The 18,188-nt window shown below is 43.9% G+C and overlaps 1 protein-coding gene across 5 annotated transcripts in view; it reads right to left on the bottom strand.

The window, feature by feature from the left end:
* col12a1b (collagen, type XII, alpha 1b) overlaps positions 1–18,188 on the bottom strand; it is a 104,640-nt gene that overhangs the window by 37,355 nt on the left and 49,097 nt on the right. For 4 of the 5 annotated variants that reach the window (XM_046372281.1, XM_046372283.1, XM_046372285.1 and 1 more), the window contains 18 exons: positions 17,843–17,975; positions 17,702–17,719; positions 15,946–16,088; positions 10,305–10,434; positions 9,934–10,073; positions 9,388–9,517; positions 8,469–8,608; positions 8,248–8,377; positions 8,023–8,162; positions 7,051–7,180; positions 6,193–6,332; positions 4,170–4,299; positions 3,284–3,423; positions 2,947–3,076; positions 2,059–2,198; positions 1,472–1,601; positions 904–1,043; positions 120–249 (listed from right to left, as the gene is read on the bottom strand). In XM_046372281.1, coding sequence (XP_046228237.1) covers positions 120–249; positions 904–1,043; positions 1,472–1,601; positions 2,059–2,198; positions 2,947–3,076; positions 3,284–3,423; positions 4,170–4,299; positions 6,193–6,332; positions 7,051–7,180; positions 8,023–8,162; positions 8,248–8,377; positions 8,469–8,608; positions 9,388–9,517; positions 9,934–10,073; positions 10,305–10,434; positions 15,946–16,088; positions 17,702–17,719; positions 17,843–17,975 — 2,314 coding nt within the window. The remainder of the gene's footprint in view (positions 1–119; positions 250–903; positions 1,044–1,471; positions 1,602–2,058; positions 2,199–2,946; positions 3,077–3,283; positions 3,424–4,169; positions 4,300–6,192; positions 6,333–7,050; positions 7,181–8,022; positions 8,163–8,247; positions 8,378–8,468; positions 8,609–9,387; positions 9,518–9,933; positions 10,074–10,304; positions 10,435–15,945; positions 16,089–17,701; positions 17,720–17,842; positions 17,976–18,188) is intronic. The other variant, XM_046372282.1, reaches the window with a different exon arrangement.

The raw sequence follows: 18,188 nt of genomic DNA, 5'->3' as shown, positions 1-18,188 counted from the left end.
GTTTTTTTAAAATAATGGGCCCCAGATCACTTTTGACTGAGTCTTCAATCCCCAGTTATGCTTCTGTCTGAACCGGGACCCTCAGCTGCAGTGTGAAAGTTGTTCAGGTGTGAACTTACGCGTCTTTCCGTTGTCAGACTGGCGCAGACCTTCTCCCTCTGGGTAAACTGGAACCACAGTCACGGTGTAGGGAGTGTCCGACAGCAGGTTCCTCAGTATGGTGTTAGTGGTGCCGCCGGAAACCTGCTCCTGCTCGCCCACAGACACAAACAACAGGATTATTACACAATGAAGAACTACATGAAGCTGTGGCTCAGCAGAAAGGTTCACAGGTATACTGGAGGTAAAAATAATTCAATTCAATAATTTCATTCATTCAAAAGTCCAGTTGTTATTTCAGTCTGGACCAAAACTATATAAAGATGGATGACATGAGAGCTCCCCGTAAGTGAAGCCCAGACATCTGGACACCTCCCGGTAGCTGGCTGCAGTACAGCTCATAAGCCCCTCCCCCTGCAAGTTAGCGGATGGGACATGAGCCGAACTAAGAAGTACACATCAAATAAATTTTGATGGTTTCTGTCATTTTAAGTAGTTCTTATCACGCTGATGTTTGTTCAAGTGTTCATTTTTCTGATCAGTTTGGTTTTAATTAGTTATTTGATGCTATAAAAAGGGGCTGAAGGATCATGACTGAGAGCTGAGAGCTGCTCCTGATTGGCTGAGACGGGTGTATGGCTGGGAACTTGATACCTAACTTATTGCTGAATATTGTTCGACTGGCTCTGTGCGATAGTGAAAACCTGCACAGTTACAGACGCTCTTGTTGACACTCTTCGTTACGTACCCTCTCAAACACAACAAGCCTGTGATGAAGCACAGGAAGTCAGTGGCATGTCTCACCATATCCTCAGCACCTCCGGCTGCGGGGACGTAGAAGATGCGATACTGGCGGACGTTGCCCTCCGCCGGCTCCCAGCGCACCTTGAGGGAGCTGGTGGTGGGATCAGTGACCTGCAGATTCTTCACTCCGCCCAGAGGCTCTGTCAACACAACACAGATCCATCAAGTGATGGTCAGCTTCCTGCGTGAGTTACAGCCACAGTCAGGTCACATGACTCTCTTTGACCCCATCAGGCAACAGATGGGAGAGGTTTACCGCTTCAGAGAGGGGCCTGCTATCAAGTGTCAATCATCAGAAAGAGACATCTGCTGACTTCCAAAATACTTTTCTTTGATAACTGAAACTTCCTTTATCTGTCAGTACACCAAACTGTCTTGTTGGTTGTTTGTTATGGTTCCAAACACACAACATCTGTCATATTTATAAAAACAAATCCGAGGGAAGGAAGTACTTTTCTTTGATAACTTCACCTTTCTAGCACAAGTTTAACATTGCTTGGTACTTCAGGTTGAGACAAAGTGTAGGAACCAGATGTGCTCACAGCTGCTGTGATTCCCCCAAACTCACTTGTCTTTCCGTTCTCCGACATGCGTTTCCCCTCCACGTCAGAGTAAAGGGGCACCAGCGTTACTTTGTACTCGGTGTCCGGCTGCAGGTCTCTCAGCACCGTATTGGTCGACATTCCAGAAACCTGAGTCTGCAAAGGACAAAATAACACTCAAAATAGTCCCCAACAAGTGCACTGTTTCATATCGTCCAAGTAATCGACTGCTTCAGTAGCTCAGAGGAAGAGAAAAACCCTGACACATCCTTTCACTGATTCTCAGAGGTGAAACTGTTGAGACGATTCTGCAGTTTAAGTTCAGTTTATCTGAGATTCCTTGTTCGTCTTTGGCCTTTGTGACAGGAGCTGGCAGAATCTTTTCACCACAGGGTGCATTTACAGTTGTATCACACGATCTTCGTCAGAAATGTAAAAATGTTCCACCTTGCTAAGAACCTCCCGTCCATGCTGGCATATAATCAACTGAATACTGGAATTTTTATCTGCCGGCATGGACGAGAAGATGAAATGAGATACGATTAAAAGCTCGAGAAAGAGACTGTCAACCACTCAATTAAATGGAAAAGAAGACAATTAACAGAGAGCTGACCATGCTGTCGGTTCCTCCGGTGGCCGGGACGTAGATGATCTGGTACTGCCTGACGTCGCCCTCGGCGGGCTCCCAGCGAACCCTGAGGGAGTTGGTGGTGGGATCGATCACTTGCAGATTCTTCACTCCACCCAGAGGCTCTGGAAGAGACGGGACACATCACAGTTTGCTTCACACCCCCATTTGCTGTTGGATTTATGATGCAGGCAGCACCAGACGGGTGGAGTTCGTCAATCACACAGGACTGTCTTTTCCTTTCCTGTGACTGTCTAAACTTTCTGATCTACTATGAGGCAAAAACATCCATTTTTTCAGACTTTACAATTTGTCCAGCATTACTTTTATCCTGCAGGGTGCAACAGATGAGTGGGTTTGCCACATCAGGAGTGTCCAGATGTAAACTTTCTGGCATTCATTATGTTCTGTTGAAGGTTGTGAGGCTCACTGTGCATGAGGTCTGAATTATCTTTCTCAGTGCTGAAGGACAATACTGGTGGTTTTAGCCCATCGACTACAAACTGAGTTTAGTTGTCACTGGCAGGTTTTCAGATGGACTTTCTGTCTTGGAAATGTTTAAAATTACTGACAATGCCGCTCTTATCGTTAAATTGTTCCAACACACAATAAAGACATCACCAGCAAAGCTCGCACTGTGAGAGCGAAGTTTTGCACATTAGTACATTTTATGACAAATTCTTCTCTTTGTCGTATCAGCTAAACTCCGCTCCGACACAAACAATCAGGGGATGGTAGTGTCAGGTTTGACTGTTTGACTCTCTCTGTAACAACACACACACACACACATGCTTGCAGTAATGTGAGTTCTCATTGCGCCTCCACATGGACAAGAGCTGAACTTGTCACGAATCAGGACGGCGAGTCACTCACGTGTCTTTCCCTTCTCAGCCTGGCGTATGCCCTCCACGTCAGGATAGACAGGAACAACAGCCACATTGTAGACGGTGTCGGGATCCAAGTTCCTCAGGATGGTGGTGGTGGTGCCTCCTGACACCTCCTCCTGTTAGGTGACATGTTAAAAACTCTGTTAGCACGACAACGACCTCATCTAATAATGCTGGGAGTCTACAGCTAACAGGTGAAGCTGCACTGAAACGTTTTGAGGCTGTTGACAGCTTATGAGAACCCGACTTGGACCTTCCAAACGACAGTGGCAGGCTGTAACAACAAGTCTGGGTTCATCATAGTCAAATGAGACGTGTCGTACCATTCGCTCTTCTCCTCCTGGTTCAGCGGTGTACAAGACCTTGTAGCTGCGGACGTTGCCCACCGCTGGATCCCAACGAACCGTCAAAGTGTTGATGGTCGGGTCGATCACCTGCAAGTTCTTCACTCCACCCAAAGGATCTGAGAAGGAGGAGCAGCCGCATGAGTGCTGACCGGATCTGTCAGTTAATTTACAGACACGGTGTTGTCTTTCCATATCAGGACGCACTGCTGACTGCTTACCAGAAACAAACAGCTGTGTTAACATTTATTTTTCATAGGCAGCATTTTTTAAAATTTGTTCCTATTTTCCATCTTCAGAAAAACACATCTGCTGTGCACATAAAACTCATTTATCTCATTCTGTTTTAACAGAGCTTTTCCCCCTTGAAATAACTAGAAATCTGTCTCATGTTATCCTCATGAATTATCTCTGTAAACCGTCTGCTGATAACTAATCACTCTCATTTTATTGAATTACTTTGTGTATATATGTAAGTCTGCTAGTGTGTGTTATCTTTTGTCTTTCTCTTTATTTTTCTCTCTCTTTTCCATTCTTTTAATATTGTTCTATCTTTTTTTTCCTTTTTTTAATGGACTGGCGGGGGCTCAGATCAAACCCTCTGAAGGTTTTAATTGATTAGTTGATCGAAAAAACTTGCCAATTATTTTGATAATAAATGATTCATCTGAGTCATTTTTTAAAGTAAAAATGTCAAACATTTACAGGTTTCAGCTTCTTAAATGTCAGGATTTGCTGCTTTTAATTCTCATTTCTGACAGGAAATGAAAGACTTTGGGTTTTGGACTGTTGGTTGGACTTTGGCTCCAAGATCCAGGTCTCATCCTTCAGCTACAAATCAGTAACCGGGCTCATCCAAACTCACTTGTTTTCCCATTTGCGGACTGCGATTTTCCCTCCATCTCATGGTATACGGGCACCACGGTGACGGTGTACTCGGTGTTGGGCTCCAGGTTCTTCAGGACGGTGGAGGTGGTGGTTCCAGACACTTGGTCCTGGTGGAGGAGAAAAGTAACAACTTTGAACCGAGTGAACTCTCAGATTTGGAGAATTCTCAGAAAAGACTTGAAGAAGAAAAGAGAAGTCTGGCAGAGGCAGAAAGACTCTCAGACGTCACAGTCGAATATGTTGTGAGCCCAGTTCTCTTGGATGCAGTGTCAGTCGGTAACTGTCTCTGTGCAGCCCACTCACAGGAACAGCAGACGCTCCGAGATGAAGATGGATCTAAGACTGCACTTCACAAAGTCTGGGCCTGCGAGCAGAACCACCAAACTGGCAGCGAGTGTGTGTACTCCTGCAGACGTCTATCCTAAAATCTGCCAATAAGCTGAGATAACAGATGTCAGCTGTTTCCAAATCAACTTATTTCACCACATTCTTAAACTGCCTTGGAAACGTGTTGATCTACCCCACATCAGTGTCAAATGTTTTCCATTTGTAGAGTCAACAACATGACCCAGCAGTTTTCATCTTTTGACAACTTGGCTGCTGCATGTTTTCCAGGACAAGTAAAGAAAGTTCTTGTCTGAAACGGCCCTGGAAACGGCCCCAGTCATCTCACACCACTGGCTCTTCTTCACCTGAAAACTAGGCCAGAACTAAGGCTGAGCAAGTGGTCCCCAGACTTTCTCTGCACGGTCCCCCTTTTGTAGATCAGAATATTTTCGATCCTCTGCTGTATGTTTAGCTGGGAGGCCTCACGCAAACCTGCTGTCTCACAAACTTGTCCATGTTATGCTAGCAGTGCTCAGACATTCCTCATTCCCATAACCCCCAGTGTGGGGACCACTGGAGTGAGCTGTTGTACCTGCACTCACTGAAAAACTGGACTTGGGCTTTCTTTGTATAACTTTAAGGAGTTTATGTATGTACAGATTCACACACTTGGTAGAAAGAAGTCAGTTCACATGGTGTTCCGATTATGGCACGACGGCTGCCAAGCACAAACATCAACTGAGACCACATCCACCAACTATCCAACCAACCGACCAACCATTTAGCGACTGTTGGGTCTTTCTGTAGCCTGTCTGTGGCATTAAATATGGAGTTTACGACACCTCCAGAGAGTTTCCCACTGTGTTCGTGGTGACAAAACCAGGGATTTCAAGGCAAACGTGATCTTTTCCTTATCGTAACACAGTTGCTTTGTGCCTGATTTCTTCTGGCAAGTGGGTTGACTAACATTACCAACTTCAAATCAACAGGAGAAATAAGATGAAGAAGAAGAAGAAGAAGATTGGGTTTTTGGTGGGTTTATGTAACTCTTATATAACTCTTATCTAACAGATAATATTATTGCACATACTGACGGTACACGCAGTTTTAACCTTTTACTAGTGCATTAACCAGTTTCTAATCAGTGGTGTTGTAACTTGGCTCCATTTTTGTGTTTCACTTTTCCTGTGTTGGCAGCAGGTTTGTTTATAATGCGTATCAGTTATCAGATTGGTGAGTTTATTTCTTCACTTGCTTGTGATTGATTTCTCTGCAGTGTGTTTTCACATTAGTACAAAGAAAATCTGACTGCAATAAAACTCAAATGCAGCTGCAACAAATAAAAAAAAACAAAAGTCAAAAGTAGTCACTCAGAGAGGATTCCAAATCTCACTCAGATTTCTTCTGGTTAACTAAGGGTTAAGATCTCTTCTAAGGGCCACTTAATAATTTTGACTTGAAGGTAGCTAAAAAGTGGTTTGGATAAAACATATCTCATTACACAATTCAGGCAGTCATAAAAACCAAGATACCGATGATGCATGGATGAATCTCTCGGTCATAAATCCAGCATCTGGAACTGGCGAATGTCAACAGTTACGTAAAAAACTGGCAGAGTTCAGTGTTTCTTGGTTTTCAGTACAGATGAGCTTGTGGTGAAGCGGCAGCCTTACCACATCCTGCTCTCCTCCGGCGGCAGGCACCCAGATCACGATGTATTCACGCACGTTTCCCTCTGCCGGATCCCAGCGGACGTTCAAGGTGCTGGTGGTTGGATTGGTGACCTGCAGGTTCCTCACGAAACCCAGCGGCTCTGAGCAGAGACACCAAACAGGAAGTCAAATCAACACTTGGATGTGAGCGTCACACAGCTGCCGTCTAGTCGGAGGTTACTGGTGTCCAGGGTGCAGTTTATTCACATGTTGGACAGCAGGGAAATGGATGTTTTCTGGTTTACTGTTCCTCCATGTCAGAAACTCTGCGCTCACTGAGATTGATGCTATAGTTGTGTTAAAACTGAGGGATGCATCTTTTTCATATTTCTGGGTGAGCAAAGCCGTTTGGACTTGGATCAGGATGGCGCACAAAGAGCTGACTCTACGTCTAGACAGGCTCCATTCATTGGCCAGGAATAAGTCAAACTTTGAGCGTGGTTTCTGATTGGTTCTCTTGTTTAAGTTTCACCACCTCTTGATTGGTCGGTTTGATTGTTTGATCTGATTGATATTTGCGTATGTTCAAGAGGTGATTTAGCTCCGTAGTGTGTCAGCGTCTGTCCAGTAGGATGCATATTATGACTTATGAAATGTTTGAAGTTACTGAAGTATGGAAGTCGATGTTGAGCTGGCAGTTAAAGTACAATTAGCCAAAATGATCTCAGGACAAACTTCATTTTTATCTTTTATCTGTTTTTCTGAATCAGTCCTAAAGAGGCTCTTGTTCACTAACGCTGGGAGTCGATCTGCTGAATGACTTCTTTGTGCTTCTCGACGTTGATGGAAGCACTTGAAGTTTCAGCCACAGGTACTCACTTGTCTTCCCGGAGTCGGACAGGCTGGGTCCATCTCCCTCTGCGTAGACGGGGACCACGGTGACGCTGTAGCGGGTGTCTGGGAGGAGCTTCTCCAGGACGGTGTTGGTGGTGCTCTCCGACACTTGTTCCTGAGAAGACACACACAGTGAACTCAACACCCTGCAGCACTGAACTGATAACATCTTTGTTGTTGTCGTTTATGCTTTATGTTGACTGTCTGAAATTTCCATCTTTAGTGTGAAAACAGTGAGATTTTACAAGTTCAGTTGCACTTAAACATAAACCAAACTCTGAACTCAGACTATTCAGGTTAATGAAGTTTCGTTTAATTGAGGAAACAACACATGAAAACACATAAACAGCATTTGAATTCCTCTGGCAAAGCAGTTTGAAATTCCTCTGTAAAATAAACTTTGATGTACTAATTAGGGTAAAAGTTATGTCACCAGGAGACAAATGAACCTTTTCTAAACAAACAAGAGCAGCCAAATTGTTTGTGCTGTTATTTCACGGCTCTTTACCATCAGCAAATGTTGGCGGCAGCCGTCTGATTAACGGGATTTACACACTCTTATTCTCCAGAAATACAAACCCCACAAACATGCCACACAATGACGACAGATGGTCTCTTGGAAAAGGATTCAGAGGCCATTGTGTGGCAACTGCATGATGGGATTATCCTGTCAGAAAGCATGACATCACTAAATCCCCGCTGAGGGCCTTCATCGTTCTGTTGCTTCTGACAACTCAAACAAAGACCAACAGCCTTTTCTGTTGCAAAACCCGTCACATTACACAACTTAGTAAACGTCCAATCACTGTTTGATTGTTTGTTTTTAAATTTTTTAAACGTGACCAGATTTTTATTTTTATTGCAAGCACTGGTAGGTTTCTCCACGTGCTCATTTCTTACAGCGAGGGGCGACTGAGGACAGCGTGAACCAGAAACGGAGACTAAAGAGGATCTTACCACAATCTCCAGTCCTCCATCTGCAGGAACGTAGATGACCTTGTAGCCCTGAACGTTGCCGTCAGCAGGATTCCAGGTGACAGTGAGCGTGGTGATGGTCGGGTTGGTCACCCTCATGTTGCCCACTCCGCTCAGAGGCACTGGCAGCAGGAAAACCATTCTCGTCTTAACTTTGCTCCAGTCCAACTTTATTTTAAATCCACTGACATGAAAAAATTAACTTACGCGTCCGGCCGTTCTCCGACTGGCGTTTTCCCTCCCTGGCAGGATAGACTGGTAGGACTGACACTGTGTACGGCGTGTCGGGCAACAGGTTCCTGAGGATGATGGAGGTGGTGCCTGCAGGAACTTGTTCCTGTTTGGCGAGATTAAAAACAAAACGTCATTTAGATGGTCGGTCGGTTTCCTGACCGGCTGCTTCTCACACGGGTGTGAAAGAGTCTCACCATCTCCTCGAGGCCCCCAGCGACAGGCACAAAGAAGACCTTGTAGAGGCGAACAGCTCCGTCAGCTGGGTCCCAGTTCACAGTCAGAGAGGTCATGGTGGGGTCTGTCACCTGCAGGTTCTTTACTCCGCCCAGTGGCCCTAAACCAGAGACCAGCTCAGATCAGCCTGCTGTGTTTCTATCAAGGAGGTGTACCACCCACCAGGTATCAGGGCTCCTCAGTCCGGTGGGCATAACGAGACTACTGATTGGTGGAATTAATTAATTTGTGTTTCATTTAATTTATGATTGTTTTTTTAAAACATACATTTTGCAGTTAAGCTACTCTTCTGTTCAGGCTTGACTTCAACACTGGGCTTTTGATAAAAATGGTTATTTTTTAGTGTCAGACAGAGAGGACAGAGTAACCAAGTACATTTACTCAAGTACAATGCTGAGGTACTTTACTTGAGTGTTTCGATTTTCTGCTACTTTATATTTCCACTCGACTACATTCAGGAGGCAAAGGTTGAACTATTCACTTGACTACATTTATCTGATAAATGTAGTTACTTTAGCTGGGATAGGCTCCAGCTCCCCCGCGACCCTGACGGATAAGCGGTATAGAAAATGGATGGATGGATGTAGTTACTTTGCAGATTACATGTTGCATCAGAGCCAAAGTATTCATTTATTTTATCAGCAATCAGAGACAAAAATCTGCTGAATTTCAGATCCAGCCCGCAGTATACAGTATATACCCCACATGCATGTAAATATAATTCACTTTTACCCGTACTTTTGATACTCAACTATGTTTAACATAAGATACTCAAGAACTTTTTGTACACCAAATCAAATTCCTCGTCTGAACCTTCAGCATCTGAAGAGGCTCGTCATGTAAAAACAAACTCAGTTTAGTTTTAGTGTTTGGTCTCACTTGTTTTTCCATTTTCAGACATCGTCTTTCCGTCTCCGCTGGGGTAAACCGGCACCACAGAGACAGTGTAGAGGGTGTCGGGCTGCAGGCCTCGCAGGATCGTGTTGGTCGTGCCAGCGGACACTGTTTCCTGAGTTCAACAACAAATTACACAAATCAGCAAAATCCAGACAGAAGACAGAGAGACAAGCAAGCAGCTACAAAAAAACTATGGAAAGTTGCTGCAGTGGTTACAATGGCAACATTAGCAGCTTAACTGTGAGCAATGGACTGAACTCCCAGTTAACTTTCCAGTCCAGCTGTGCTGACTGGCTGTAGTGGGCTGATCTGAAAGCTGCTGTGAAACACCTCAATCAGTCGTGTTCATCATCAGCTGCTCAACATTCGCGAACTTGCTTAGTCTAAGTGTGAGGTGGAGGGCGTCCTGCCTGTGTTTTCCTTCCCAAACATCCACGGTGGAACACATTTTGGAGTTAAGATGACGATCGTGACAAACACACAGGCAAACGCTGCACAGGAAGCGGACGGCTGTCCTACCAGTCCTACCATGCTCTCAGCTCCTCCAGCGGCAGGAACATAAATGACTTTGTACTCCTTCACTCGGCCCTCGGCGGGTTCCCAGCGCACGTTCAGGGTGGTCATGGTGGGGTTCAGCACCTGCAGGTTCCTCACTCCACCCAGCGGCTCTGAGGAAGCACAAAAAGGAATTCATACCGCAGGAGTACTTTAATTAACACATTTGAGTTCCTTAAACTCCACTACATTTGACTGAAAGCTGCAGGTTACTTTGAAGATAAAGATTTTATTTGCTCTTGGAGGTGCAGTTTGTTTTTAGCACTTAGAGAATAAAGCGTGGAAGCTTTACATTAGACTTGTTTGGTGCAGCGCAAACCAAATTTTTGACATCCGACTCTTACTGGTTCGTCCATCGCCATTGATGTCCTTGCTGACGCCTGTGGGATAAACGGCGGCCACAGCGACGGAGTACTGAGTGTCAGGATTCAGCTTCTGCAGGATGACGCTGGTCTTCTTCCCTCCAACCTGCGTCTGTACACAGGAAACATGACAGCGTGAGTCGCTGTCAAATGTTTGAACGAAAATAATAATAATGATAACATAAGTGATTATTATTGTTAATTGTTATGACAGTTTTTTGTGTCTACATTCAGATACAGAAGAAATGTATGGCATGATGTGACTAAAAAGTCTGGCATTTTGTAAAAATTGAACTTAGTCAAAATAACAAGCAAATGAATCAAACAGAACTGTGAGCAGAGATCCTTCAGAGAATTAAAACAAAATAATTTTCCAAGGCAGCATCAACTGACATATGACTGGCCAAAAAGGTGCAAAATCTCCTAACAAGGGGAGAAGGAAACAAAAGAAAACATTTGTGAGAGGAAGTTTCTCCTTTTCCCCCTCTCATTTCTGTCCCCTGGGGTTTTGGTTCAAAGGTGAAGTGAGCAGGAAACACTCACATTTAAAAAAAAAATGCAAAATTGGCTAGAAGAAGAAACTCAACATCTCCAGATCCGTGATCACCTAACCTCGCTGTCTTCACTCGTCAGTTCAACACTTAAGTGGACAGTAATCCTCAGACTGTCGTGTTCGAGACTCCTTCTCAAGAGCGTCAGCAAATGACTTACACGATTTATACAGGAGTGAGTTAAGTGTTTCTCTGGAAGGGAGTCTGAGCAGGTCTCTGGGAAATCCTGAGCAAACATCTCTGCAGTAGAACTGGACACGACAGTGGTGCCGAGCAAACGGTGTGGGCTTTGTTAGCAATTGGCAGACCTTCTGGTCTAATTAGGAGAGACTGCATCCATCCCACTTTGGGTGGAGCAGCTCTCATTTCAAGCAATTTGGCCAACTTTATCAGCATCCCATCACCCTGACAGTTCAGAGCTGAGACCAGGGGGCAGAGCTGCAGTGCTACACACTTCTCTGTGCTTCTCTTAGAGCAGTCACCTGCCCAAACCTCCATAGAGAATGTGTCTGTTCCTCGTTTATTTAGACCTAAAACTAATGTACGCAGTAGAGGAGATGTTGAAGATAATGTGATTAAAATTAGCCGCTCTGCTATTATAGTACCGGATAGGAAAATTAAATGTGGATTGTTGAATATCACTTTGTGCATGTAAATCACAGCTATGGTGTTCCACAAGGTTCTGTGCTTGGCCCGATCCTATTCACGATCTACATGCTCCCACTAGGCAACGTGATCAGAAAGCACTCTACAAATTTTCACTGTTACGCTGACAACACCCAACTATTTATCAATGAAGCCAGATGAAAGCAATCAGCTAACACAACTGCAATCCTGTGTTGCAGATATTAAGTCCTGGATGACCCACAACTTTCTTCTGTTGAACTCAGACAAAACTGAGGTTCTACTAGTTGGTCCAAAACATCTTAGACAATCTTAAGCTAATGATATAGCCTTTCATACCACTATAAAGAACTTGGGTATTAGCTTTGATCAGGACTTGTCTTTTAACACGCACATAAAGCAAATCTCGAGGACTGCGTACTTAAACCTTCGTAACAATACAGAAATCGGGCATGTCCTTTCCTTAGATGCTGCTGAGAAGCTCATCCATGCTTTTGTTACCTCTAGGCTGGATTACTATAACTCTACTGTACTGTTACAGTAAGTAACTCTCTTTTGTCAGGATGCCCCAAAAAGTCCCTCAGGACTCTGCAGTTCATTCAGAACTCTGCAGCTCGTGTCCCGACTAAAACTAACAGGTGTGATCACATTTCAACTGTGCTGGCCTCTCTACATTGTCTTCAAGTAAAATTTAGAAGTAAAACTCCAGAGCATGTTGCTGGATCCAGAATCTCCTACCCCGCCCACCTGAGGCCTGGTACCGCTGCTGGATCCTGAACCTTCCATGGCCCTGCCTATTGCACTGATAGTGCTGCTGGATCCTGAACCTTCCATGGCCCTGCCTATTGCACTGATAGTGCTGCTGGATCCAGAACCCTCTCCATGGCCCTGCCCAGATCCTGCTGCTCCTGCTCTGCACTGTTCTCTCTATCCACCCTGTCTGTCCTCTCTCCCTCTCCTTTTTCTCTCTATCTCCCCCTCTCCTGTCTCTCTCCATCTCCCTGCATCTCCTCTCCCCCTCTCCTGTCTCTCCTCTCCCTCCCAGGCGGCCACAGCAGAAGGCCGTCTACACTGAGTCTGGTTCTGCTCGAGGTTTCTGCCTGTTAAAAGGAAGTTTTTCCTCTCCACTGTGGCCAAATGCTGACTCAGTGTGGGGTTTTGCCCTGGGACCTGTTTCTCTCCGTTTCTCTTCTTTTCTTGAATGTGTTGTTCACACACCTGTAAAGTGATAACTCTGCCATGAATTGGCACTTTAAATAAAATTTATTTGAATTGAAATTGAATTGACAGCCTAAACATGTGTAAACAGAAGCTCTCACATCACATTAACTTGAGTGTCCTGTTCAGTGGGTGTTTATCCTGAGCCGATCGTCACAGAAGTCGAGGAAGTCAATCAAGGAAGTTATATATTTATCTTAATTATTACCATTTAGGCCACTGTCTTCCTCTGCAAAACAAAACACCACATCCTCCTCGAGACCTTTAAAACATTTAACATTTTCTTAACTCCTATTTTCAGAAGCATTTTGTTTTCTGAGCTGATGGGACATAAATTCTGGGTGGAAATCAGTTAAAGTCTTTTTCTACACTGTGCAGAGGGTGTTGTAACCTAAATAACTCACAATTATAAAGTTTCATTTACAAAATATCTGTAATCCCCTAAAATGAGCTGCTCCTTGTATCAAACAAACAGGAAGAAACTGGATGTAGGTTTGTTGGGGACTATTTTCAGCTGTGGATTAATCCACATTTGGACCTCTGGTGGTTACTTGTGGCAGGAGGATGGGGTGTGTGTGTGGGGGGGGAGAGAGAACTGTGTCTAATAAACTCCAGTGTGTGTGTGTGTTCATGGTGCTGAAGACACACACACACACAGTGCTGTTAGTCAGAACATTCACTAATGGTTTGGATCTTTTGGTGAGATCTGATGACAGTAAGAGAACTGCTGAGCCGCCAGACGTCTCACGCAAAAGTAAAATTAAAGCCAAACTCAACAGGTTCTCCCTTAGACTTTTTGTATGTCATCTCTGTGGGTGTCCAGTGTGATTTATTCCACGGTGACTTTCAGCAGGACCACCTCAGTGTAGGCCCGTCATTCCTCCTGACACTAATATTTCATTATATTTAATGATGCAGCATCAGCACAGAAGGACCTGGGAAAACAGTAGTTTTCCATACTTTCCCATAATATCTGCACATTTCCCAAAGTGGACCTTTGCTCCTTTCCTACTTTTTCGGGGCAGTGAGGAAACCATGAGCTCATCCTGCACAAACAAACATCCTGCCTGCTTTCTTATGACTGATGGTAGGAACAACAAGCTGGCGGACGACACGACACCAGATGCTCTCGGTCTCCTGCTGTACACATGTGACGTAGCGGGGCTTCAGAGATCCATTAGACAGCTTCATGCCGCTGACATCATGATTCGACCCTGACACTTTGTTTGGGAGAACACTGTCATAACATCTCAGACACACAATAAAATTTCGAACTCACTGAAATTCTTTTCATACAGCCCACGGTTGCCTTTCAACTTATTCCTGAGGCTGATCGCTGTTGAGTCAGCCAGCAGGAATGCGAGCTTGCCGGCCAAACGCAGGACTTCTCTGACAACACAATCGAGCTGCAGGATGCTGTCATAAACCAAACGTCAAAATAAGATGAAGGAGCTCAGAAAAACATCTCGCCGAGAGCTTCAGGAACGTGTTTGTGCATCTCACAAGGGAGACGAAATTATTAAACAAATCCAACTTAAATGCAGTGTTTATGTTAATATCTGTTCCCTGGTTTACTGAATTTTTGCTGTCAAACGTCTCTTCACAGTAGCAGACCGTCAATTCGTGGACTGTTTAGAAGGAAAGAAACATAATGTGCATTTGACGGAGTCCATCAGCTTTTACGATTTGGAAGACACTCCATAACTCCATTGCATTTCAGAGGAGGTTTTTTCTTCTCCACAAATGATGACTATTTTCACAATTAGAAAGTCAGAAAGTTGTGAAAAATTCTCATCTAAATTCCCTGAAGCTTCAGGTTGTCCAACCAACAGTCCAAACCCAAAGACTCTTTGTTTACTGGCACAAACAACAAAGAAAAGCATTGAATTTCTACTTGACAGTTTGGTTCATGAATTTTGAGATAAATGTGGTTTCTGTTGGGTAAAAACTGTCATCTTTGTGTTGTTTTTTTCTGATCGTGTTTTCTTCTATCTTCTTTCGTGAGTTCTTTCTCGTTCTTTCTGGAAATTTAAACATCCGATATGATGAATATTGTGATGAATATAAATATTGTGTGAGGAATTTTCTTTAAAAAAAAGATCTAAAAGTGTGGAAATACTCTAAAGTGTTTTAATTTTTTTTAGCATAGTTAGTTTAGAATTAAACTAATTTTCCTAACAAAAAGTGCTTGAAGTGAACTGCAGATACGTGTGTACTTCTACACTAATCAAAGTTTAATTTTAGATTTTTAGGCATCACAAATTAACTCAAACAGTCCTGATTCCAAACCTGTTTTATAAAGATTCACGAGGACGATGCAGCATTTTCCTCACAGTCCCTTTCAGCTTCTTTTCCCAGGTTTTCCCATTTTGGACATCCTGAATGTGCATCTTGGAAGGAAAACTTCCCATCAACAGTCCGTAATTGATTTGTTTCTTCTGTGCGCTGGGACTATTCTGACAGATTTAAAGCTCTCCATCATATTGAGATATTCAACGATTTGTCATCGAGTGGCTGAAGTCCTGGAGATGTTCCCAGTGGTGGAACAGCAGCACAGCCTGCACCATCGCAGCCCGCGAAGAGTCGAACAAAACCACTGAGGAACCCCGTCAGGAGAATCCATCTTAACAAGGAATTCAGTCTCATTGTTTCCTTTAACCTTCCACAAACAGGATACCCAGTGTTTGCTCAGAAAGGCTCAGAAAGAGCGAATTGTTTTCTGGTAAACCTCAAATTTGCTTAACAGTGGATGAACTGAAGCCAGTTTGGGTGTAAAAACTTAGATAAACATTTCAGAAATCTGCTCAGTCGCTCTTTTGTTCAGAGTCAGTGGAGCAGCTCCAGCTTTAGTCTCTTGATAAAATGAAGAGCCAGGAGTGTGTGTGTGTGTGTGTGTGTGTGTGAGTCTGTGTGTGTGTGTTTGTGTGTGTGTGTGTTTGCATGTGTGTGAGTCTGTGTGTTTTTGAATGTTTGGGTCCCTCTGTCGGGTCTGGTTTGTGGCTGAACACTATGTCATGCTAGAAACCAATCATAACTTCCAGTTCAGATGTTTTTTGTGTGTGTGTTTTTTTCTTCACATTTTACTTTCTGCAAACAGGACAAATTTATGTGATCTTATTTTAGGGGAACTGAAGACACAGTTTCATGATTTACTTATGCAGATGACAGCACTGTGTTTCTGTCTAAGGATTTTGTCATGTTGAATCCTGTAACAGGAGCCGTGTACTCACAATGAGGGGTTCGCCTCCGGCAGCAGGCCTATAAGTGATCCTGTAGTTCTGCACGGGCCCGGGCAGGGCGGCGTCCCACTTCACCGTCAGTGTGGTGGTGGTGGCGTTGAAAACTCGCAAGTTTCGAGGAGGCTCAGGAGGCACTGAGAGCACAGAGATAACCGACAGTGAGATGAAGCGAAAACCCCGTGCATCCTGTGGTTGATTAGCGATGATAATGATGATGATGATGGTGAGGATGATGATGGCGGTGATGGTGACGATCCCACAGGTCACAGAAAGCTGGAAGGGTCAGTTCGAGTATGAAAGCAGCGGGCTGATGAGGTAAGCGAAGCTGATCAGAGCAGGGCTGGAGTTCAGGAGCTTCTCAGTCAGGTCTTTTATCTTAATAACTCCGGAGTTGTTATGTCTTTTTAAGGCTTTGCAACATACACCCTCAACATACACTGTTTTGAGAAGTTACCAAATTATACTGAGGGTTTATGACAAAATTATTTGAGGCTGCAAAGTTTCTGTGATTGTAACCAATAAAGAAGAGAAGAGAAGAGATTTCATTATTGTATTAAAAAAAGAACTAAAAAGAAATATAATTAGGAAATACTGTAACAAACAGAAAGTTACTACTTGTTGACTGAGTTGAATTGGCTCACTGAGCTCCACCCCTCCAACAGAAACCCAACTGTACAATAAAGCAACAACATGCAACATGAATGACGACTGAGGAGATGAAGGATGACGTGATGAGCGACTTTACAGTGAGATGAATGAAACTGTGACAACAGGAAAAGTGTTATGGTGACAACATGGTGAAGGATGGGAGAAACAACAAAATGAAAGTGGACTTTGAATCATCCACCTGGGTGGAGGTCTGCAGAGGACCACATGCTACAGGTGGACTCACACACTCTTTACATTTAACCTGCATTCACACCACAATTTACAAAAGTGCTGTGAAGAAAAGCTGGGATAAACGCTGAAGATTTTGAGTTTTTAAATTGTTTATGTACGTGAAATAAACAGAGAATCTTAATGTCCAGAGTTAAGATGGAGCTTCATTCATCTGGAAATACAAAGCAGAGTGAACCACTCAACTCACATTTAGTGTCACAACATAAGTTTGTTTTTGAGCTCACAAAGCTGCTCATTGTTTGTGTAACCGCATCACTAACGGTAGTACAAACCTGTTTCCAGTGCTGTCCATAATGGTACTGCTTATTTCCGCTTGTTAATAAACAAAATTTTTGATATTTTTGATACTTTATATGGCTAATGTAGTAACTAGCTTTACTTTATCTGTAAGAATACTTTAACTGTTTACAAATTTTATTTCACTGGTAAGTGATATGAAGTGGACAGAAATCATCCGTGTTTTCCATCGGGTTAGCGGCAGTCCACCTCAGGCTGTCCAGTGATTTAAGTGGTGGATAAACTGCTGAGTTTGAGGTGTCCTCGTGTTCAGCTGTAACCAGCAGACACTACAGTGTGTTGAACTCCTCATTCAGCTCAGCTTACAGTAAAGTCCCTGAGCTTTTCTCAAGCAACAGGAGGACAAAAAATTAAAAAGGCTTCCATGACTAAAGTTTCTTTGGAAAGATCTGCAAAACGTGTTTGTGGTGTGAACGCACAGTTAAGCACTGAAATGTGCAAACCTGCAGTTTAGAAAGAAAAAGTGTGCTTTCACCCACTCTGTCCCTTATGGTCCACAGAACCATCCCACAAAATCATGAACATTACAATGAAAAGGAACCTGTCATACCATCCGGAGCCTTTAACACTAGAAAGAGACGTTGAGAGAACAACAGCGTTATTATTGTAACATGAGTTATATCTGCTGTGAAACATGATGGCTGCTTTTCGCGAGCTGGTAGGACGCCGTTTGTGCGGCGGGCTTGCTTACATGTACGCTCACTGCCCATCAGGTCCTCACTCTCCGACTCGTCGGGGTAGATGGCCGTGACGGTGACGTCGTATTCGGTGTCAGGGTCCAGGTTCTGCAGAACGTGGGTGGTCTCATCGCTGCCCAGGATGGCCTGGAGACAAACACAAAATGAGATGTTAACAGATGATTCTGTTAAAAATGCGAGGCCATCGCAGCGAGCCGCGTAGAAAGTACAAGTTTAATGGTACAGCTGAAAACTTCGTAACCCTTTGTTGGCTCTATTTAAAATACGAAATCATCAGCAATAACTGGAAAACAAGTACAGCTAAGACAGAATCAAAGTCTGCTCTTAGCTGAAGTCCAG

The sequence above is a fragment of the Scatophagus argus genome, chromosome 19 (genome assembly GCF_020382885.2).
Source record: "Scatophagus argus isolate fScaArg1 chromosome 19, fScaArg1.pri, whole genome shotgun sequence".
Lineage (NCBI taxonomy): Eukaryota > Metazoa > Chordata > Actinopteri > Scatophagidae > Scatophagus > Scatophagus argus.
Note: the sequence above shows the minus strand (reverse complement) of the source record. Positions and strands in the feature narration are given on the sequence as shown.